Genomic DNA, 24,282 nt, shown 5'->3' on the forward strand with positions numbered 1-24,282 from the left:
ACCTTTAGTCGAAAGAGACCAGATATAGGTCCCTCACATCATAGATGGGGATCGAACCCAGGTGTGTTTCCGAACAAAAAGGCTTCGTCTGTACCGACTGAGCTACGGAGGCTCGTGCGATACAAATAGAAACAAATTGCGGCAGCCGATGCATGTGGTTGAAACTCGAATACATACGAGTTATAGATTCTGTTCTAGATTTAGATTTACGATTACTATGGCCGTGCTAAGGATTAATCGTGAGGAAAAACGAGCTCACAACACACACACACAATTTCGAGCACCTATAACCACTAATAACGGTAACGGTTATAACCGTTACCGTTATTAGTGGTTATAGGTGCTCGAAATTGTGTGTGTGTGTTGTGAGCTCGTTTTTCCTCACGATTAATCCTTAGCACGGCCATAGTAATCGTAAATCTAAATCTAGAACAGAATCTATAACTCGTGAACAAGGTTGAATAATGCTTGCGAAGTGAACTCAGATCGAACGCTGCAAAATCCATATTGCTGGTAGCTGATTAAGGGAAGTCTGGGCAGCAAAAGGTTTCCTATTGGCAGCCTTCTCCATTATATTTTCAGAAAAAAGGTGGTGGAACTAATCAGATAATAGCTTCTATTTAAATAATATAATTAAATATTATATTAGATATTCTATTTAAATAGAATAGGCTGCGTGGATTTCGTTTTTGTCTCTAACCACTTGAGATATGCAGAATTATTTTCACGAATTGCTTTGACACAGTTATTCAAGAATCAATACTTGGACAATGATAGGGGTTCGTAGAATGAGAATGAAGTCCATTATTCCAATGAGAATTATTTCGACTTTCTAATCAAAGCAGGACAAAATTTAATCAGGACAAAAAGTGTGTCTGAATAAAGGATGTTCGGTAGAAAAATATGAAAGTTTATGATTTGAATTACCAAGAGCAGAAGTGATATCTACAGTATAATTGGAAGGTTAGTTAATTAAAAAAGAGGAATTGAGGGAATATAAGTTATTATGTGGTATCTTGGTATGTTGTTTGGTAGTTCTACATTTACAATAAGAAAAAAGAAATAAACAAAATATTATAAGTACTTTAAATTTGTAAGTAATTTTAAGTGCGTTATTTACGAATGTAAGCACTTCACGGCAAAGACCCCCACCCCTCTTAGTTTCGTCTGTTTGGAGAAATTAATTTCCTATTATCGTAGAATTTGAGCCTCCTTGATATAGTTATTTCCACAACATTAATATACTGGTGAAACAACTCTCTCCCTGCTCATCCTCACAGTAGTAATGTTTTCAGAAAAGAATTCCGAGTAAAACTGAAGTATAAAAAAATCTCGTCCCCGAAGGTTTGTATGTCGTTGTTCTAAGGGTTATATTATATAATCTGGTAGCTCTGCTCTAGAATCCAATTTATTACTTTTTCAAGTCATCTGTTGTGTTCAGTAGGTAAAACGGGGGTCGTCTCTCCTAAAGATAATCATAAACATCCACGCCCACGAAAGGATTCGAACAAAAACCTTTCAGGGGTCGAGAGGATAGGAGTCCACTCGGTGATTCATTCAGGTAGGTTTTGTTTCCCTTAAAACTCCTTATCAAATATCTTGGAACGATTTCCTATATTTCATTTACTCTTTTCGAATTCTTCATCGTTTAATATTAATTCCCTAATATAATATCCAATAAATTTTCCTTCCTTGTGAGTTTCTTCCCGAAAACGTTTTGGAATAAAAAGAGGAGTGTTTGTCCATTACGTTTAACAAAGTATTTTCATAAAACCAAGTATTATATCCAACAGTGACAGAAATGTTTTTTTTTTCGTCAAGAACACGTTATGTTTACGCTGTCTTCCTAGTAGGAACTATTTTCATAGCGCCTTATATTCTTGACACAACATTTTATCGTTGTTCTAATTTCTTCTATACGTAAGGAAAGAATGTATAAATTCTTCTTGTATACATATCCAGCAAAAAAGCATTTAATCTAAATTCATAATAAATAATGCTATAGCAGTTAATAACCCTTCTTTATATCCATAAACCAGGACATATTTTACAAAGTTTGCTTCATGCTTGTCATGCATGCGAGAGGCATTAAATGTCTCGTGTTATCATTATTTTGTGGCAGAACTTCTTGTAAGCAAGTTTAATCGAGGTAGATTTAAATAATTGATCATTAGTAAAGAACTTGAACAAGAATTTGACTGAATTCTTTCCTAGAACTAAATCGTGATAAAACAAAATGCTGGAGATGAATTATGGATGCGATGGTTGGATCTACGACAAATGCACCACAGACCGACTACAGGCATTTCATATGCTGTGAATATTAAAATATCCTGGGCAATAAAATAGCTAAACAGAATTGAAATTAAAATCAGCTGTTGAAAATCTATGGAAATGGAAAATAAAATTTATGGAACGCTCAGAGTTGCAGCTGACAATGAATGGAAAATTTCTCTACAGATTCTGGAGGGAAATATAATAAGTAAGCAACAAGAGGAGGGAGAAAAGATCAAAGGAAATTCACACTACAGCATAGAATCGTCTGAAGTGTGGTTTCGGTCGCAGTCTTTTAGTGGTAAAAACTAGTAAAATATTTAACAACATAAGTTCTATATTTGGTTCTGCTCTAGCAATATAGAATGATGTTCTAGACAAGGATAACATTACATAACAATTTATTGTGTCGAATAATTTTGAATTCAGAATTTAATATGGAGGTAACTGTGTCTATCGTATCCGAAGTTCAGAATATTAATTTAGTGTAATTGGAAAGCCAGCCGGAGACTAGAAAGATTTAACAGGCTTGATACTCTGAGTTGCATCGGAAGTTATTCATACTAAACCAAGGTCCGCTCACTGTCGAGTGATTCGCACTTCAGATCCTGAATTTTCCTGTAGCAAAACGAGAAACTGTTAAGTTGCAGAAATTGTTTTCTGTTTGATTTAAATCATGCTATCCGGGGTATATATTATTCATACTGTGCAATGTATGACAAGATTGAGTCTGTAATTAAATGCAGAAGCAAAGACGTTTAATGAAGTATTTCATTATGAGTGTCTATTCAGATTTTGCATATCAGTATGAGTGGATGACTGGCAAGACAAAGGGTGAAGATTTCATGATATTTACTCTAACATTATATAATGGCCCTTCAAAAATTCTGCAGGTCAGGATTAAAGAGATCATGGACCAAACAGAAACCAATTGGGGGTGTTAACTATTTCAGAGAATTTTGGATACTTTTGTATTCAATCTGTGTATATAACAGTGAAGAGCTGAAATATGTGGACTTTTTATAAAGTATAATAACAAACAAAAAAAAACTGGAAGAGAGTTAAATAGTAAGATAATCTCCTAATATATCAGGCTTGGTTTTGTTTAGTTTTGTCAGTTGGAATTTCCTTCTGTTAACGTCTTGTATTCTCCTGTAGGAATTCTTATTTTTATGTATTAAAACATAAGGATCACGTCGAATAAATACCGCTGACTTTGAATGGGTGTGTGAAGCTAATTTGAATGCGTTGGTGCTGTTTGTTCAGAAATGAAGAGGCAACTGAAAAGTGCCGAAGTGCAAGGTTAGTTGAGGTTGTGTACACTGCGATTGGAAAAATTGAAAGCTAGGCTAATCTCGTATTAATGGACCACGATACTGGCGTGAATGATAAATGCCATGCCTTGTTTTATGTTATATGGGATGAAATCCTTCAACCTTGTTTATCACTTTTAGCTGAAAGGCTAAATGTTTTCATAAATATTCCATGGATCAGAAGTAAACATTCTTCTCCTGCTGTGATGGAATTGTATTTTCCATGGAAGAATGACGTAGCTCTCGTGTTTAATTTATATTTAATAACTGATGATTTGCAGTTTAATTTTTTAAATTTAATTCAAGTTAATTTTTAAATATGTTTCATTAAACATATATGATTTTTCCTACGACATATGCAGAACTGCGAATATCAGTTATATCGCTTTCAAGAAATATTGATATCCTCAATTGCTCAGTTTTATTATTTATTTTTTATGAATTTTTGTTCCTTCATTTCCACGCGAACGAATAGTAATTTATCTTAATTCTAAAGTTTAGTAAACATTTTGGAAGTTTATTTTTCACTTGGTTAGACTATAATAAGTTTAGTTTAATCCTTTATCCAAGTGTAAGCAAACAAAGTTTGCGCCTGAAAATATCTTCAGGACTGGGGTAAGGTAGTTCTGCCTCCCACTGACGAGACCTCGATAAAGGTTGAAACCGGTCTGGGTAGTGGCCCTTCCCTTAATACATAACAGTATACATGTCCACAAGGAGAAGTGCTTTGCATTATGGGAAATACTGAGACAAGGAGTGAAGAGAGCTTGGTCCACCTTTTGCTCGGAGTTGCCTGGTGTTGCACCACCTTACCTCAGTCGTGAAGATATTTTCAGGCGCAAACTTTGTTTGCTTACACTTGGATAAAGGATTAAGCTAAATTTATTATTTTAGTAAACATTAAACGAATCAGGAAGAAAATTTCAAAACTGAAGTGAAACAGTGTGCAAATGGGGAAAAAAGTAATTTTAATTTTTATCCTCAATCACTCGTTTTGGGGCACAACCTCCGATGCTACATTTTTAAATAATTCCCTTTGCTTGTAAAAATAAATTCCCTTTCATATGGTAAATAAGAAATTAGATTAAAAAAAAGGGGGTGCGCTTTTAGTATTTTTAAACTCTCCCATCCCTTTTCTTGAATGATATGCTGAGAAATGAATGAACAACCACCACAGGTTTATTAGCACACAAAAATATTCGTATTTGTCAACACAGCTATGCATTTTGGCATTTTCTTAGGCTAATTAGCTAGCTTTCATAATGACTTACTGGATTACTAATTACTGCGTAATAAAGCTTTTCCCGTTTGTATAAATTCCCACAAAAGTACACCTTCATGGTGAACGCATTCTCACCTATGATAGAGTGAACATTTATTTGTTGCCTTCTTGTTCGTAACCGGTTTGGGCTCGATGGACTTTCAATGCCAAGTATTTTACTAACTAATGATACTAGATAGTCGGTAGTTAATACGAGTACAATGTGTGTTGTCTAATATACATGCCAAAGCTTGCATTCTTTGACCATATTAAAAATCCATGTTTCGGAGGAAAAACATTTTACTCTCAGGAAAATAATATAATTAACATTCAGTGTCAAATATGTATTCGTTTTATCAGATTTCTTATCCGATAAAGTAGGTAAAGTTCTGTAAAGAAGGTAGTTATAATTCTGGAAGTAAACTTATTTTGTAGCGAACTAGCTTGTCTCAAGGCTAAATGATCATCAGTATGCGCAATGCTTTGGTGCTCTTAGGAAGAAATTCGCATTTTCATTCAGCAAGAGGAATTATCTGAGCCGACTTGACCAAGGAAAGACTTGTGAAACACAGAAAAACAGGTTTTATCTGATTTCTATGATAAAGATAAATTCATCAAGGTAAACTGACGCAAACAAGGTGAACTCGGAGTAAAGTATTTTATGTGCTTATTTGCTTACTTATAATACAAATATTTTGTTTTCGCAAGTGAACCAAAACTCTTAGAAGTTTGATCTTCTTTAGATCTATTTTTTTCTTCAAAGAAAATGCGCTGTTATTTTTGTCTGTTCGGTTACTGGCATCAGTTCGTTTAACACTATGAAAATCACATTTTCTGTAATTGTAAATAAGGTAACCTTGACACTGATTCAACCAGTAATTCAGAGGGAAAAAATCACTTAGTACACTATAAAAATTACACATACGGGTAACTGGAAAATGCTAATTATCTCTGGGAGGCATCCGCCCATTTAGGGTGGGCACCGCAAGAAATTATCAAATCGGTTATCCTAATTTCTTGAAAGCTTGCATCTTTTGTCTCCAATATATTTATATAATTTAATCTCCGAGTGTTAACATCCCTTATGTTCATCGAAACCTCATCACCTGCTGTAACCATGTTTTTGTTAATTAAATTTGAATGCCTATTTGAAAAAGAATAATAACACAATAATTGTCACAAATAATGAAGAAGGTAATATAATATTTTTATTTTTCATTAATCTTTGGCTCTTTTATTAGGAAATGACAACAAACGACAAATTTGCAAATATTTCAAAATGGAGTGGAAAGTGATACTTTCACTGGAAAAACAAATACCGGTATCAAACTTCAGTTCAACTAGACTAACATTTTTATATTATTACCATTTAAAGATAATAATTCACTTTTTGCTGTTTAATACTTCGTGGGTCCTTTTGTTCACTTTATTACAGCTTGGCATGGGCGAGGCATTGACAAATTCAGTTTCCTGATGGATGCAACTGTCAATCCATAGTTCCATACCCGAAGGGTATGGAACTATGGATTTCTTCTTGTGTATTTCAGTCTCTATTTCGTATCACAAATTCTCAATGGAATTGAGATCTGGGCTGTTTCCAGGCCACGGTAGATGCTGTAACCTTTTCCTTCTTAGAAAAAATTACTTTTTTTCACTGATCAGAGGTCCATTTGGTATGCTCTTAGCGCAAATTTGTCCGAGCTAATCTCATTTGTTTTGGTTAACAAAGGCTTATTTTCAGGCTCCTCGCTATCAGATCACCCTGTCGAATGAGTCATCTCTTGCCAGTTACAGAGCTTGCCCACATCTGTTTGTTCTTCCCGGTTTTGTTTCAGTTATCTGGACTAGGTACGGCGATTTTTGAGGCAGAGCCGCTTTCCAAATCGATCTTAAGATTGTGTAGACAATGGTTTTCTTCCTGTCCGCTTAATCCTTTCAGAGGATTCCTTTATTTTCGATAACAGCCTTACCACAGTAGATTGACTACAGGACTCCACCATTTTAGCTATTTGGCGAGTGGAATAGCCTTCTCTATTCCAAGCTGGAATCCCACTTTTTGTATGAGGTGTTATATGCATGCAACGAGTCATAGCGATTTTAGCATCAAAATTTCGCCAAAAAATTTCTGATGCAATAGCAGCAATTATTACATTATACAGAAACCTTTAGGAATGATAGATAATGCAATAAAGCGAAATATCTAATATTTCATTGTATTGCTAATATCTAAAACGGATTCGAAGGTTGCATTGAACGGAGGGGCCGTTTGAACCACAGAAGAAGAAAACAGCTGGCTTCATAATGTATCCTTGGGATGGAGGGAAGCTGATTTTCTTTCCGGAAGCAACGTAGTTTCCTTCAGAAATATAAACCAACAGAGTCCAGATATTGGCTATTAGTGGCATATGATGTAAAACTGGGATATTTAGAAACGGCAGCGAAAAATTAATCCGAACACTCACATTTTAAAAGAAAGTTTTAATTTCAGAAAAAAAAAGTGCAAACATTAAACTCCAACTTTACCTAATAATTTATACGTGTGGCATTGAGCTAGATCCTTTTGGAAGATCAGTTCTTTGTCTTTCTGAATCTGTGGGACAATTGCTTTCTCCAATATTTTATGTATTGGTCACTTTTCATCATACCATCAACAGACACAAGTGATCCTGGGCCGTCATGTGTAAAACAACTCCAGAATATCTTTTTAGCTCAGCGTTTAGAAGCTTGTTGAAGGTGAACGGGAGAAGTCTTCTCAGCCGCTGATTTGCGAACATAAGGTACTCGCTCTCCTTAGACAAAGAAATGGCTCTCATCTGAGAATACGACCTTCTTGAACTTCTCGGATGAGAGCCATTTCTTTGTTAAATCTTCGCACATATTTGTCCACTACAGCCTCTTTCTCTAGACACTTTTTTCAACATGTTGAAATTTTATTTTTCACTTGGTTAGAGTATAGTAAATTTAGTTTAATCCTTTATCCAAGTGTGAGCAAGCAAAGTTTGCGCCTGAAAGTATCTTCAGGACTGGAGTAAGGTGGTACAACACCAGGACAACTCGTTGCAAAGGTGGAGCAAGCTACCAACAACAAACACATCTCCTTGCGGATATGTCTAATGTTATGCATTAAGGGAAGGGCAACCCAGACTAGTTTCGACCTTTATTGAGGTCTCCTCAGTGGGAGCCAGGCCCAAGTTGAGATACCAGGCAGAAGCATTAGCAGGTCATCTTTACATATAGGAATTGCCAAATGGTGTGCCACCCTTTTTTAAGAAATTACTCTGGATTTAGAGAAAGATGTTGAAATTTTATTTTTCACTTGGTTAGAGTATAGTAAATTTAGTTTAATCCTTTATCCAAGTGTGAGCAAACAAAGTTTGCGCCTGAAAGTATCTTCAGGACTGGGGTAAGGTGGTACAACACCAGGACACTCTTTGCAAAGGTGGATCAAGATACCAACCTTTTGGCACACCTTTTGGCAACTCCTATAGGTAGAGATGACCTGCTAATGCTTCTGCCTGGTATCTCCACTTCGGCCTGGCTCCCACTGAAGAGACCTCAATAAAGGTCGAAACTAGTCTGGGTTGTGGCCCTTCCCTTAATGCATAACATTAGACATATCCGCAAGGAGATGTGTTTTGCATTATAGGAGATACTGAGACAGGAGTTGTTAGTAGCTTGCTCCACCTTTGCAACGAGTTGCCTGGTGTTGTACCACCTTACCCCAGTCCTGAAGATACTTTCAGGCGCAAACTTTGTTTGCTCACACTTGGATAAAGGATTAAACTAAATTTACTATACTTTTTCAACAGTTGTTTCTTTTTTAGTCTGGGTAAAGTAAATGTATGCTTCAGTCCCGTTTCTCCTTCTTACACTCACACACACACACTGAAAAAAAAAAAACTACATCCACATTGGTACATCATACAGTGTCCCTTGGTGTTGATTGTTGGAACTACCTTTTTTCTCAGATATTGCTTCTGCATGACTCACAATGTATTCCTGCAAAGTTTTGAAGCATTTCGATCAGTGAGTGACGCTCCACAAGTCCTTAAAAAGAGATTCTTTAATTTTGATCACCCTATTAATTTCATTGTGCTAGTCCTTAATAAAAAAAAAAAAAAAAAATAGCCTGTCTTGAAATACCGAATTATAATGTTTTGCTATTATGGTTATTAATTTGTGAAAATTGTTTGTTACTGAGAAACTACTTAAATTTTAATTGAATATTCATTGATAACATTCCTTTTGGTAAATTATTGGATTACAATTTAATTCTGCTGGCTTCTAATACCATTCATTAAAAATCTCTATAAACTCCAATGTTTTTATAAACGAAATTCGTGTGATATCTCCTTTGTGACGCACCATATCATCTTCACAAACTTGTATAATTTATTGCTTAATTGATTGTCCCTGTTGTATGCATTAACCTGAAACCTTACACCGTTTTACATATATCTTGAATTAAAATATTAGCAAGGGCGTGTTGAAGGGTAGTAATAACAAAATGTTTAACCACTATTTTGTTTTTCTTTTTCTCTCCCTTCAATTATTTTTTAAAAATAATTATTTTTAGTGGTAAAGTGTTTTCCTTTAGAAGAAATTCTCCCTTGAACAATGTATTGCGAGATTCAAAGTCGTTGTTTTCCTCAATATGTATTTAATCGTAGTTTGGGCTATTGACTCAAAGATAGTAATTCCGAGCAATTCTTGTCTATGGTTAGATCGGAGAAAGACTAAAATCTCTCTCACTTTTAGTCTATCTTTCTTTCTCGTGGCGAGAGGAAGTACTCCCGCATAAAATATTAAGTGGTTTATCTGATTCATAAACCCTTTATTATTTCATCCTAAAATTCTCTATATTAGTGTTTTTAGTACATATAAGAAGGAAAAGGCATTTAGAAATAAAAACATCAGCAATGATTAAGTTCATCCGCACACGATCAGTGAATGTTTATACAGTCTATGTCTGTATTGTTTCAGTTGTTTTGCTATAGCAAGTTTGAAACTTGCAGACAAATCAAGATAAAGGAAGTAACCATCGTTCGAAGTGATCCGCTGCTTTTAGATTTAGTTGCGATATTCTCAATTTTGTCAATCACATCTATGATATTTTATTTGTTGCAATTACGTATTTCATTTTCATGTTAATACTTTACTAGAATGAGTCCCAGTTTGCTGGAACCTTCCGATGTATCCTACAGGCTTTTCGACGATGAACTGACCCATGCAGATGTGGAAAAGGCAGCGACTATACTCAACGAAAATCCCGAAACAAGGGACTCCTATGTAGAACAGCTCAAAGAAATGTTATTGGGTAAGCAAAAGATAGCTTTCATTAAATTGGAGAAATAAATAAACAACGAAATGTTTACGTCCCAAATTCATTCCATTGTCAAATACTAAATGATTATCATGATTGAATATTAAAATTAATAATAATATGATCTTTATTCCTTGAATTAATTGTCATAAACAAACACATAATGTATATATCACACAGCCATATTAAGCATAATTTATTATTATTATTATTAATAAAGAAAGAGTAAAATATGCTACTGCAGCCAAATTGCCTCTTAAACGGTCCATTTTAAATACTCCATTCTACTACCAGCAAGCCACACTTACACAAATCCCACTAAAAGATCAGGATGATTGTTTTCGATTAGTAGATGAATTTTATATCCCGGTAGTATGAGACTGTCATACTACAGGGATATAAAATACTTACTGTAGAACTCACGTGCTTTGAAAAGATTCCGTGTTTAGGTTTCTAGATGTTCTAATCCTTATTTTACTTATTTCTAATCCCTATCCTATTGGATTAATATACAAATAGGATTACAACATCATGTTGCTCATAGGAATGCTATAAATGTGAAAGTAGAAAGCTTTCATGGATAATATAAAAATCAGGATTTGGACTGAATTTTCGGGTCCCAAAAGCGAAAATTATAATTCACATTTTTGGGCTTATTTTTTGTAAATTATCTAATGTCTTTAATATTTTTGGAGATATTCGATTTATGTATATTTTGTTTCAAATCATTGTGTGTTCTAACATTGGTTCGTGGTGCAACTTCTATCTCCTTTTCGCACTTAACTCTGCTAATTTCTAATTCTAAAAGGCTGGTCGTTATATTTCCGAACAAAAACAAAATGACAAGCAAATATCAAGAACAGCTGAAATGAAGTTTATAAGAAAAACTGCAAAGTATACTCTATTTGATCACACGAAGAAATTACGAAAGAATTAAACCAGGAATCAGTAATAGAAAAAATTAAAAAACATAAACATAAATGGACGGAACACTTTGAAAGAACGAAAAGAGAAAGATTACCAAAACAAGCCTTAAATTACAAACCACTAGGAAAAGCGGGACGTCCTCTTAAGAGAGATTCAAACGATGACTTTTAAGGCCGGAACAGGCCACGCTAGGCCTAAATCCTTGACAAGCATGCTGCTGAAAATGAATTATTTCACTCCTTGAGGATCCTATCCCATCGTAATTTCTGCTCACGCATAGACCTACCCTTTTACCGAACTGAACCGAAAAACCTACGGAGTAAGTTGGTTACTCCTTATTCCAGGAGTATCCCTTTATCTCACTATGAGTCCAGCTAACTCACCTTTCTTCGAAAGAGACCAGATAAAGGGTCACTGATGGGAATCGAACCTAGATCTCTTCGACCGAAGGACTTCATCTATACTGACTGAGCTACGGAGGTTCTGTTTACATATATGAAGCATTTTTATTTCGTTTTCCATTCCTTCATAAGCTGGAAGTGAGTGATCGCTTTTATCTAAATTCGTTAATGTTTAAGTAAACAGGAGTTTAAATAAACAGGACTAATAGATTATATAGAACGAGGAAAACAGATGAGAAAGATAGAACCCAGAAGGTAACGACATCACATCACATCTTGTGCAGTGTAATCTGATAAGTCGATGTAGTTGCTTTCGTCTTCTCTAACAGGTACCGAGAGGAATTAAGAAACTGGCCGAAGCGATTTCGATTCTGCCTCATCGTAACAAAAGTACAAAGTACGCAAGGATTTGAACAATTTTCAATAACAACAACACAGAAGAAATGAGCTATGCGCATTATTGTGTTGTCACTACAATATTAATGAGATTAGCACGTCAGGTGACACATTATGTGCTGTGTGTGTTTTATTATTAAAAGCGGTATCATCAAACTGTACACCATATTAGTTTATTTGTTGATTGATTATTTTGCGTATTAAAGTAGCATAATTCAATACTCATTAGTAATATATTGTGAATGTTCCTTTTTTCAGAAGATAAAAATTACGCTCCGGACACAGATCCCAAGTTTCTCCTGAAGTTCCTTCGTGCAAAGAAGTTCGATGTCTCGCGAGCATGCACGATGATCAAGAACTACTACAAATATCGTCGAAAGCATTCCAAATACTGCAACCCGGAAGATATTTCAACAATTCCTTCAATACTGTGGACAAATTGTTTAATTACATTGCCTTATAGAACTCCAGGAGGGGAATCTGTGGGTATTTTGCGACCAGGTACTTATTTTTCCTATGATACTATTTAGAACTAGAACTTATACTGTATTGGTGGATGTTCTAGGAATACGAAAAGAAAAATAATATTGACATAAGATAATTTACACGACACGTATGTTTCTGCTTTATTATTATTATTATTATTATTATTATTATTATTATCATACCTCCATGGAGTGAAATGATTCATCGCATTAGGTCCCAGTCTCTCTCTCTCTCTCTCTCTCTCTCTCTCTCACACACACACACACACACACACACACACACACACACACACACACACACACACACACACACACACACACACACACACACACACACACACACACACACACACACACACACACACACACACACACACACACACACACAGTTTGTCATATAGAGAATTAAATATGTTCGCTGTCTCCACACTCATCACATTCTCAGGAAGAAATACATTCCAAACACTAATCACTGTCCATGCTAAAACCTGCCCCTTAAACCTTGCTTACACTCTTCTTATACAGCTTCCAAGGATGACTTTTGTTCGGTTTCTATCTACCCATTCTGTGCAAAACCTCTTCCACGTTAATCAGATAATAAGCCTTTAACAACTTATGCGTCAATCATATCCTTTTCTCCTCTTCCTATCCATAAGTTTCTGAAAAATGCATTTTCTCAATATCTCTTCATACCCGACATTCTACAAACTAGAAACCATCTTAATCGTCTCTGGATCCTATGCAATAGATCTTCACCTTTTTTCAAACCTGGTGAAGAAATCATTGCACAATAATTTGTACGTGGTCTGATCATAGTCTTAAACAATAGAACCATAACATCCTTACTTCTACAAGTCAATGTCCTCCGCATCATTTCCATTATTCACTATTCTATTCTCTCTACTTTAGCAATATCTCCTCGAAATTTTAGGTCGTTGTCCACAATCATTTCTAGAACTCTTATCTCTTCTACCTCTTCCAAGATATTTTCATCGATTCTGTAGTCTACATTCCATCTTTGCTCTCCAAATTTCAAAACATTACACTTTGCAACAATAAAATGGCAACCATATTCATTTACCCATTCAGCCAGTGCATTCAATTCCTCTTGCCAAGCCATGGCATTCACCCTACTCCTGATAGTTCTCCCCAAACTATGCATCATCTTCAAAGAACTTCATATTCATTCAGACCGCTCCAAATATCATTTATATAGAAATTAAAGAGCAACGAACTCAAAACAGATCCTTTGGATACATCACTAGTAACATTCCTCTTCTGGGATATCGCTCCTCCATAGACAACTCGCTGATACCTATCAGATCCCTAATTCAGCGCACTAATTTACTATCTAATCCCATCCGTTGCATTTATCTGCCAGATTATTGCGTGGTAACTTATTAAAGGCCTTTGCAACATCAAATATATTACTGTGTATTATATCACCCTTATCCAATGCATTTATCACTTTATGATAATAAGTAAGTAAATATTGCTAAAACACGGTCTTACTTTAACAATCCTATGCTGACCATTAAAGAGTATTTTCCTATTGTCAACCCAATTCTGAATCTTGATCCTAATTAACCTCTGCAGCATTTTAACTACAACTCCAGCCACACAGACCGCCCTGTAATGCAAAGCCTTACTCTTATCACCTCCCTCACGAATCAGAACAATTTTGCCCTCTTTCCTCTCCTTTGCAACTTGATCCAGTGCAAGATTCATGTTAGAAAGATATGTAAATATTGTTGTTAAGTCCCTCCGGAACATTACCTCTAAACGCATGGTGAAATAATTTTTTTTCTTCTTCTTCTTCCAGATTGCATACTTTATATCTTAATTCATCCATTTCACACCTGCTCTATTTAATCTCTTTCACTTTGGAAAGCATTCTAATATTAGCTCCACTTGATAGTTCTTTATTAGGGCCCAAGCAACATCGATATCTAGTTTCTCAAGTAATTACTGCAAGCTGTATCCTTATTTTCATATTTTCCAGCCATCTTATAATTCCAGATATATCCCGTTCTAACAGAAGTCTTCTTCTGGGTAGTCCCCCTTCCAGTGATTAACTCATGGTCACTCTTAGCTAATGGTAGAAGATTTGTCACCCCATTTATGATGATATCATCTGTTGAGATGATCAAGTCCGATAACCTTGATCCTCGTTAACCCTCTGTTACGTACTGCCTAAGGTAATTGCCTCTCAAAATCTCCAGAAATTCATACTTTGCAGATACAGCCTCATCCATCCAATCTGCATTACCATAATTAAAGTCACCAATAACGATCACGTTCTTGATAATCAGGCGAATTTGCCCATACATTTGCTTCTCATCACCTTCCACATTAACCCGACTATAGCAACAGCAAACTAAATATTTAATCCTGACACCTCCACCTCACACCATACTGCCTTAAAAGCGTGACCACTATTTGTACCTAGCAAATCCGCCTTAGATGGGCACAACTCATCTGCTACCATCAATAGTGCTCCTCCCTCCTCCCTTTCTTACCTGTCTATCTTCACGAAAAATATCATATCCGTTCATCTCAATTCCTCTCGGGAAGTCTCCCTCGTCTAACCATATCTGGCAAATACCAACAATTTTGCGACAAATAAACTCAGTCAGCGCAACAAGTTCGTTTCCTTATTTCGAATACTTCTGACATTAGTAAAGAAATATAAGAAATCATCTGTTTCTATAAGTCGTACAACCAGTTGTGCCCACTTCTCTGATACTCGTATAACTCCTCAATACCTTACTCAAGCCCCTTCCTTTATATTACCAGCGATTCTACAACTTTAAAATTATTTTAAAGTTATTTAAGATATTTAAAGGAAAATGCCCTTTTTCATTTTTTAATTATTAATTTATCAATATTATTTAAAGTGTTGGCGAATATCTGGCAGTTTTATTTTTCTCCTAATTTCCTTTGTGTGTTTTCAGGTAACGTCGACCCCGATGATGTTCCTCTTGATGTTGGGGATAGAGCAGGCGTCATAATGTTAGAGTGGGGAATATGTTTTGAACTTAGTCAGCTCTACGGTGGAATTGTGATCTGTGATTTTGAGGGTGTCACTTTCAGGCACGTGAGACGCCACTTTCGAATTTCTAAAGCCATCATGTATGCAAAATTAGGACAAGTAGGTTATTTATGATTAAAACAAACTGATTAGTTGAAAGTCATTATTATTTTTATTAATTATTCTTACATCAAGAAACGTAAGTCTACGAAAAATGGCATAAATTCGATGAACCGCTGTAATCTGTATGCATATCCAAAACAAAAACTTTAAATATAAAATGTTTGAAATATAAAAAAATAAAAAATAACTTTTTGAAAATACTCATCCTTCGTTATCTTCTGTTACAAATATTATTCTTTAAAGACAAAGTAAAGTTATTATACATTTAACCGAATATATACGTGGGGTCACGTAAAAGTGTCAAAGGCAGTTAATTTGGAAGACCTCCTCATCTCCTGTAAGAGATACTGAACAACTGGGGCTTCTGACCTAATGTCCAATGCTCACCTTCAAGTGGTGAGTCCCATTAGCAGGTATCCACTGAATACTGAACGAACGAGGAAGGGCTAGCATTAATGGACCCAGCAGAATAAATTGTACTTTCTCTTGGTTTAAGCCAGAAATAAACCTGATGAAATTTCAAGTGAGCCAGAAGAATAGAAGGAATGTAAAATTACCGTGTGAACAAAATTTGTATCATAGAGATAAAGAAGAATAAAACAGGTGAGATCCTATTAAGAAATGAATATAGGTGATAAAGAAAATTGATAAAACTAACATAAGAAATTCTAGACCTATACCCTTAGCACCGGTCCTTTTTATAAACTGTTTGGAATAATTATGGATGACAGAATAAACAATAAATTAAATTTTCAAGGTATACATTTTTGGTCGTTTTTATAGATAGAAATACACTTTTATTAATACAGACCAGTATTTTACAAATAAACATTTATTAAAACCTACCAGTTTCGCCAGCAAACTGTCTGGCTTTTTCAAGGTATTACGGAGATATGAAAGTAAATGCAAATCAAAAGGAACATAAAAAACGTTGTAAACCAAACTAGTATCTATGGTTACACGTTTCGCGTGACAGAGATGGCTTATTGTTCTTATTCATTATCACGCATGCGCGTTTGTTGTAGACTTGCAATGTGATTACTGGCCAGCTGCAGTTCAGATTGACTGAGAGAGAGGATCAAGTTTTTCCACGAACTGTTGAGAATTATACCCTGATTTCTGTTGAGGTTTCCGCCGGTTATTAGTACTATTGTGGCTTCCTTAAAAACACGATGCCTGTAGTCGTCATCGAGATATGGCATGGAGCTGTTTTGCCAATCTATCGTGTGGTTAGACGTGCAGAAATGATATGCTAAGCCGGAAGAAATGCTTCTGTTGTGGTTTACGTCAGCCACATGTTCTTTTTGTCTAATTTCTAAACTTCGTCAAGTTTGTCCAATGTAGGCAAGACCACAGGAGCAGGGAATGTAATATACTCCTGGATATTTGTAGAAAGGAACTTTATCTTTTGGAGATCCTAAAACTTGTCTGATGTTGGTGGTTGGTTTGAAGACCACTCTGATGTTGTTGGCTCTTAGTATTCTTGCTATTTGATAAGAAATTGACTTGATGAAAGGTATCACTACAGTAGAAACGTGCTGACGGTGGGATTCTTCTTGTCTGGGGTTGTCATTGTATAGATATTTTTTGATGATGTTTTGAGGGTATCCATTTTGTGATAATCTGTTGGCTATTAGTGAGAGTTCATTCTGTGTATCCTCCTCTTCTGATATAAACTTTTTGGCACTATGTTTCAACATGTGGATAATACTCAGTTTGTGTGACTTGTGATGGTTTGAAGTATAGTGAAGATATCTTCCAGTATCTGTTGGCTTTCTGTAAATGGATAATTGGACACTGTTAGGTTGTTTTTTTATCAAAATATCTAAAAAATGTAGTTGGTTGTTGTTTTCTACTTCCAGAGTGAATTTTATCTTGCTATGTATTGAGTTGATTTTATCCACAAACGATTTAAGGTTGTCAAAGCTGTCTTGCCATATGATGAATATATCATCCACATATCTCCACCATGTAGATGGTTTCGGAGAGATTGCAGAGAGAATTTCTTTTTCAAGTTTTTCCATGAAAAGGTCTGCACAAGATGGTGATAGTGGGCTTCCCATTGCTAGGCCTTCTAATTGTTGGTATATGGTGTTGTTAACTTTGAAGAAATTAGATTGAAGGAGACATGTTGAGAACAGGTTGTTTTGCTTTGTTGAAACATAGAGCCAAAAGTTTATATCAGAAGAGGAGGATACACAGAATGAACTCTCACTAATAGCCAACACATTATCACAAAATGGATACCCTCAAAACATCATCAAAAAATATCTATACAATGACAACCCCAGACAAGAAGAATCCCACCGTCAGCACGTTTCTACTGTAGTGATACCTTTCATCAAGTCAATTTCTTATCAAATAGCAAGAATACTAAGAGCCAACAACATCAGAGTGGTCTTCAAACCAACCACCAACACCAAACAAGTTTTAGGATCTCCAAAAGATAAAGTTCCTTTCTACAAATATCCAGGAGTATATTACATTCCCTGCTCCTGTGGTCTTGCCTACATTGGACAAACTTCACGATGTTTAGAAATTAGACAAAAAGAACATGTGGGTGACGTAAACCACAACAGAAGCATTTCTTCCGGCTTAGCACATCATTTCTGCACGTCTAACCACACGATAGATTGGCAAAACAGCTCCATGCCATATCTCGATGACGACTACAGGCATCGTGTTTTTAAGGAAGCCACAATAGTATACTAATAACCGGCGGAAACCTCAACAGAAATCAGGGTATAATTCTCAACAGTTCGTGGAAAAACTTGATCCTCTCTCTCAGTCAATCTGAACTGCAGCTGGCCAGTAATCACATTGCAAGTCTACAACAAACGCGCATGCGTGATAATGAATAAGAACAATAAGCCATCTCTGTCACGCGAAACGTGTAACCATAGATACTAGTTTGGTTTACAACGTTTTTTATGTTCCTTTTAATTTGCATTTACTTTTATATCTCCGTAATACCTTGAGAAAGCCAGACAGTTTGCTGGCGAAACTGGTAGGTTTTAATAAATGTTTATTTGTAAAATACTGGTCTGTATTAATAAAAGTGTATTTCTATCTATAAAAAACGACCAAAAATGTATACCTTGAATAGTTTAATGAAACACAAAGTTCGGTGTATGGAAAGAGAAAAATGCAGAAAAGCCAAACTTTTGAACCACTTAACGTTCCTTAAACGGTGCAGGGAATTCTCCATAATTCCTAAGTTCCTTATAATCAGAGGTCATATCAACTTTATATCAGCTAAAAAAATTAATCTTCGCACTTCATTAGCGCTTGTTAGAGAAAGGATACAACACACGAGATACGAACTTAATAAAAGTGATAGTAATTGCCGCAAGTTATTTGATGAAATTTCCAACAACGTAGAATACACAATATGGAATCAACTAGACCAAATGATACAACGCAATTACGAAAAATCTTTCAAACTTTATTAGGATAAACAAATTAGGAAATTCAACGAACTTTACAAGAAAAAATATCGGACACAAAACAATCTCCCGGATGGCAAAGTGATTTTCAATTTGTCAAATCATAACCTCACAAGAAATGAATCTGATATTCTAAAAAAAGGTTTTAATTTCGCGATTACACCCAAAAACATTCCTAAAATGGATTTTATGTGTGGAATTGAAAAAGGCCTATATCCACTACCAAAAAACGTTGCAGACACTATTAGATTCAAAAGTACAATAATCCTAGCCAAAGCAAAACAACCTGTTCTCAACATGTCTCCTTATGAAAGAAAGGCAATTTTCAACTTGAAGAAAAATAAAGATATCATTATTACAAAAGCTGATAAAGGAAATTCTACAGTTATCCTCAACTCTACAGATTATTATGATAAGTTAAACGTATTACTATCAGACACCTCAACTTATAAAATCCTAGACAGAGACCCCACAATTAAAAATCATAATGAAACAAACCAACTAATCAGAAATTGTAACAGTTGACCAGAAGAAGTGAAGAGAACACTAAAATCCTCACATCCTATCACCCCAAGACTATATGGAACACCTCAATACATAAACAGGATATACCTCTCCGTCCAATAGTTGATGGAAGATCATTACCAACCTACTTTTTGGCAAAACATCTTGCACACTTATTAAATAATAAAATACGATCATCAGAATCCTATATCAAGAATAGTCAACATTTTGTAAATAAACTCCAAGCCATTACGATTGCACCAACTGACATGCTAGCCAGCCTAGATGTTGTATCCCTTTTTACCAATGTTCCAGTAGACGAGGTAATAAACATCATCCAAGACCTCTTTCCTCTAGACATCACACAGATGTTTAGACACTGCCTTCAATCTAATTTTTTCAAAGTTAACAACACCATATACCAACAATTAGAAGGCCTAGCAATGGGAAGCCCACTATCACCATCTTGTGCAGACCTTTTCATGGAAAAACTTGAAAAAGAAATTCTCTCTGCAATCTCTCCGAAACCATCTACATGGTGGAGATATGTGGATGATATATTCATCATATGGCAAGACAGCTTTGACAACCTTAAATCGTTTGTGGATAAAATCAACTCAATAGATAGCAAGATAAAATTCACTCTGGAAGTAGAAAACAACAACCAACTACATTTTTTAGATATTTTGATAAAAAAACAACCTAACAGTGTCCAATTATCCATTTACAGAAAGCCCACAGATACTGGAAGATATCTTCACTATACTTCAAACCATCACAAGTCACACAAACTGAGTATTATCCACATGTTGAAACATAGTGCCAAAAAGTTTATATCAGAAGAGGAGGATACACAGAATGAACTCTCACTAATAGCCAACACATTATCACAAAATGGATACCCTCAAAACATCATCAAAAAATATCTATACAATGACAACCCCAGACAAGAAGAATCCCACCGTCAGCACGTTTCTACTGTAGTGATACCTTTCATCAAGTCAATTTCTTATCAAATAGCAAGAATACTAAGAGCCAACAACATCAGAGTGGTCTTCAAACCAACCACCAACATCAGACAAGTTTTAGGATCTCCAAAAGATAAAGTTCCTTTCTACAAATATCCAGGAGTATATTACATTCCCTGCTCCTGTGGTCTTGCCTACATTGGACAAACTTGACGAAGTTTAGAAATTAGACAAAAAGAACATGTGGCTGACGTAAACCACAACAGAAGCATTTCTTCCGGCTTAGCATATCATTTCTGCACGTCTAACCACACGATAGATTGGCAAAACAGCTCCATGCCATATCTCGATGACGACTACAGGCATCGTGTTTTTAAGGAAGCCACAATAGTATACTAATAACCGGCGGAAACCTCAACAGAAATCAGGGTATAATTCTCAACAGTTCGTGGAAAAACTTGATCCTCTCTCTCAGTCAATCTGAACTGCAGCTGGCCAGTAATCACATTGCAAGTCTACAACAAACGCGCATGCGTGATAATGAATAAGAACAATAAGCCATCTCTGTCACGCGAAACGTGTAACCATAGATACTAGTTTGGTTTACAACGTTTTTTATGTTCCTTTTAATTTGCATTTACTTTCATATCTCCGTAATACCTTGAAAAAGCCAGACAGTTTGCTGGCGAAACTGGTAGGTTTTAATAAATGTTTATTTGTAAAATACTGGTCTGTATTAATAAAAGTGTATTTCTAAATTAAATTTTCATCAACAAAAGAGCAGGCAGCTTTTAGAACATCCTTCTCAACTTTGAATCATTTACAAGCCTTAAATCAAGTAATGAAAAAAAAAGAATATAACATACCAATTTCTCTGTTTTTTATAGATTATGAAAAGGCCTTAGACATAATAGATGTGTATAAAATACATTAAGCTTTAAAACATATAGGAATAGATGATATTTATATTATCATATTATTTCACACATATACAGGGTGTTCGGGATAAATTTGACATATTTATAATTAATTATATTTTTCCGTAAGTTACATGTATTAACACACACTTCTCTTCATTTAAAAGTTTGGACCCTTCTTCATTCATATACAAGATGTCAGAAAGGATGGATAGCTGGAACCCACCTGAATCATGGAAGAGAATAACTTGTATCATGATGATTCGTGCCCGCCATCAAAATAAGGATATTACGACTGCTGCCCAATGCTCCCTGAATACAGTAAAAACAATCAGGCATGAACTAGAGACTTGCAATGGTGACTACGAGGATGTAGCAAGAAGAAACATCCCTAGCAGACGATCTGATTGCATTCGTACAGCAGAATTCCTCGCAAATCTGCAGGAACAGGTGTTGAAGAACCCTGGCATTGGAATTCGGGCTTTGTTCGTGGAGTTGCTAACTGTAGTCAAGCCCTGGATAACAAGGGTAGCCAATGGTAGGCCGTATGTATGGCAGCAGGATTTGGCCCCTTGCCACACCTCTGGGAAAAGTCAAAAATGGTTGTCTGAAAATTTCTACGACTTCACCAGTCCAAATGTTTGGCCTCCAAACTCCCCAGACCTTAACCCCATGGATTATTTTGTATGGGGCGCAGTTGAAAAAGACACCAATCGCACTTCCAGTAATACAAAAGCCCAGTTAATGGATAAAATTAAAACAGTTTTTGCTGGCCTTCCCAGGGAGACTGTAGCATCAGCTTGTTCGAGGTTCCGAAGCAGAATTGAAGCTGTGATCGATGCTAATGGTGGTTATTTTGAGTAAATCTTGTTGATAGTATTGTAATTAACTCTGCTTGTAATGTTTTTTTGTCAATTCATTAAATTTAATAGATACAAAGAAGATTTTCTTTTTCCTTACGAAACTGTCAAATTTATCCCGAACACCCTGTATGAGAGAGGTTCATCAGTAATCAATTTGAAATGAAAAGAAAGAGGAATAACAGTAAAAAGATGAGTTAGAGAGGGATACTCTGTGTCACCCAAACTATTTTCTACATTAATTCAATATGCTATGAGAAAATTAAACTGGGAGAAAAGAGGACTGAATATTGATGGAGAATACTTAAGCAATTTAGGAGTGGCTGATGATATTATACTAATAGCAACATCGCCAAAAGAACTGGAACACGCGTTTATTTAATTAAATGAAGTCTGGAGATAAGCCTACCAGTACATTATGGATAAATCAAAAAGAATGTGTAATGTATAAAGTAATATGTAAAAACGTAATGTATGGAGATGCAGAGGACATAATTATCACTAGAGACAGCCAAGAAAAATGAGAAAATATCCCGACCAAGATGCATCCAACAAGTAACAAATATGAAAATATGAAAATAGTAAACAATAATACAGAACAAGTAAAGCAGTTCAATTACCTAGAATCAATGATCACTGAAGATCTAGACTGATTTCGAAACCATAAAAGACATAATCAATAATGGATGGATAACAAAAGCAGACTACAAAAAATATGGAACAATAAAAGATTAAGCAAAGAACTCAGATTAAAGATATATAAAACAATGATAATTCCACAGTACTCTATGGCTCAGAATGCTGGATCTTGAGAAAAAAGAAACTGATAAACTCGATGCTTTCGAAATGAAATGCCTAACAAAAATCAATAGAACAAACTGGACAGAAAGAAAAACAAATGAAAAAATCAGAGAAAAACTTAAGTTTAAAGTTACGGTTCTTCTCTGCATAGTTGCAGCACTAAAAAAAGAGCCCACTAAGCTGGTTCGGACATGTTTCAAGAATGAACTCAGAAATACTACCAAACATATTATTAAATGGTAGAATTAAAGAAGAGCCTAGCAGAGGAAGACCAAGAAAGAAATGGATTGACAACATTAAAGAAAGCACCCACTTAAACTCCATAATAGAAATTCATAAAAAGACAGCAGACCGAAAGAAATGGCAAAAATTCATCTTTGAGGAACTCAACCCTCCATGAACGGAAGAGAAGAAGTGTACAATGTAGATAAATCAAAGATAGATTGAAATTGAGAGTTCACATAAATATTTAGGACAAATCATTATAAACAACCGTAAAGTTTTCTTGATTTCTATTGAGTGAAGCTCATCAGAAACCAGAATAATTTTAAGTGATATTTGGAAATCACTTAATAAATCTTTCCACACCTCAGACTTTAACTTTTCTGACGGCTATCATGCATATCTACTGAACAATGACTCACCGTTGCCTGCTTCCACGCTCCACGTGTTTCTGGTTTTTACTTTTGTGTAACCGATTCTTCATGTTCCGTTCATGTATTGGTTCATGTTTACTGCTTAGTGTATTTTTTTGTTCTTCATAACCCAGAAAAAGCCACTATCATATGTGGCGAAACTAGTCGCTTTAACAATCTATATTATCAAGACCTATTAAACCCAGTGTTAGTTATCATTTGTCAAGTTCTTTTTTTTTTTTTTGGTTATAAAATCTACATTATCATCAGAATAGGCGTTAGTTCTCAGGCACAAGTTTTTAACACAAAAGGTGGAATATCATCAGGACCAGATGCCTTCTTCAGATTATTAAGGATTCTTCGGATTTCTTTCTGGCGGAAGACGGAGAATGCGGTTCTTTGTCTGGAGTGAAGGGAACTTTCCCAGGTGATCAGTGCGCAAGAATTAGAAGAGTGATGCCAGTAAGTCCGCTTTGTTTTTACTTAAGATGACTAGAGTATCATCCGGATGTGAGAAAGGTGGAAAGCTGTCTGGGAAAAAGTTGCATCAAATGGCATTAACTAGAGGCTAGAACGAGCGACAGCCATTTGGTGATGATTCGTTACATCGGTTGCGA

The 24,282-nt window shown here is 35.5% G+C and overlaps 1 protein-coding gene across 1 annotated transcript in view; it reads left to right on the forward strand.

Moving 5' to 3' along the window:
- LOC150106979 (uncharacterized) overlaps positions 1-24,282 on the forward strand; it is a 102,209-nt gene that overhangs the window by 71,676 nt on the left and 6,251 nt on the right. The window contains exons 9-11 of the mRNA XM_090393526.1: positions 10,011-10,165; positions 12,154-12,396; positions 15,335-15,531. Of these exons, the coding sequence (XP_090249652.1) occupies positions 10,011-10,165; positions 12,154-12,396; positions 15,335-15,531 (595 nt within the window). The remainder of the gene's footprint in view (positions 1-10,010; positions 10,166-12,153; positions 12,397-15,334; positions 15,532-24,282) is intronic.

The sequence above is a fragment of the Typopeltis vanoorti genome, chromosome 5, assembly GCF_054136105.1.
Source record: "Typopeltis vanoorti isolate ZY-2024b chromosome 5, IOZ_Tvanoo_1.0, whole genome shotgun sequence".
Taxonomy (NCBI): domain Eukaryota; kingdom Metazoa; phylum Arthropoda; class Arachnida; order Uropygi; family Thelyphonidae; genus Typopeltis; species Typopeltis vanoorti.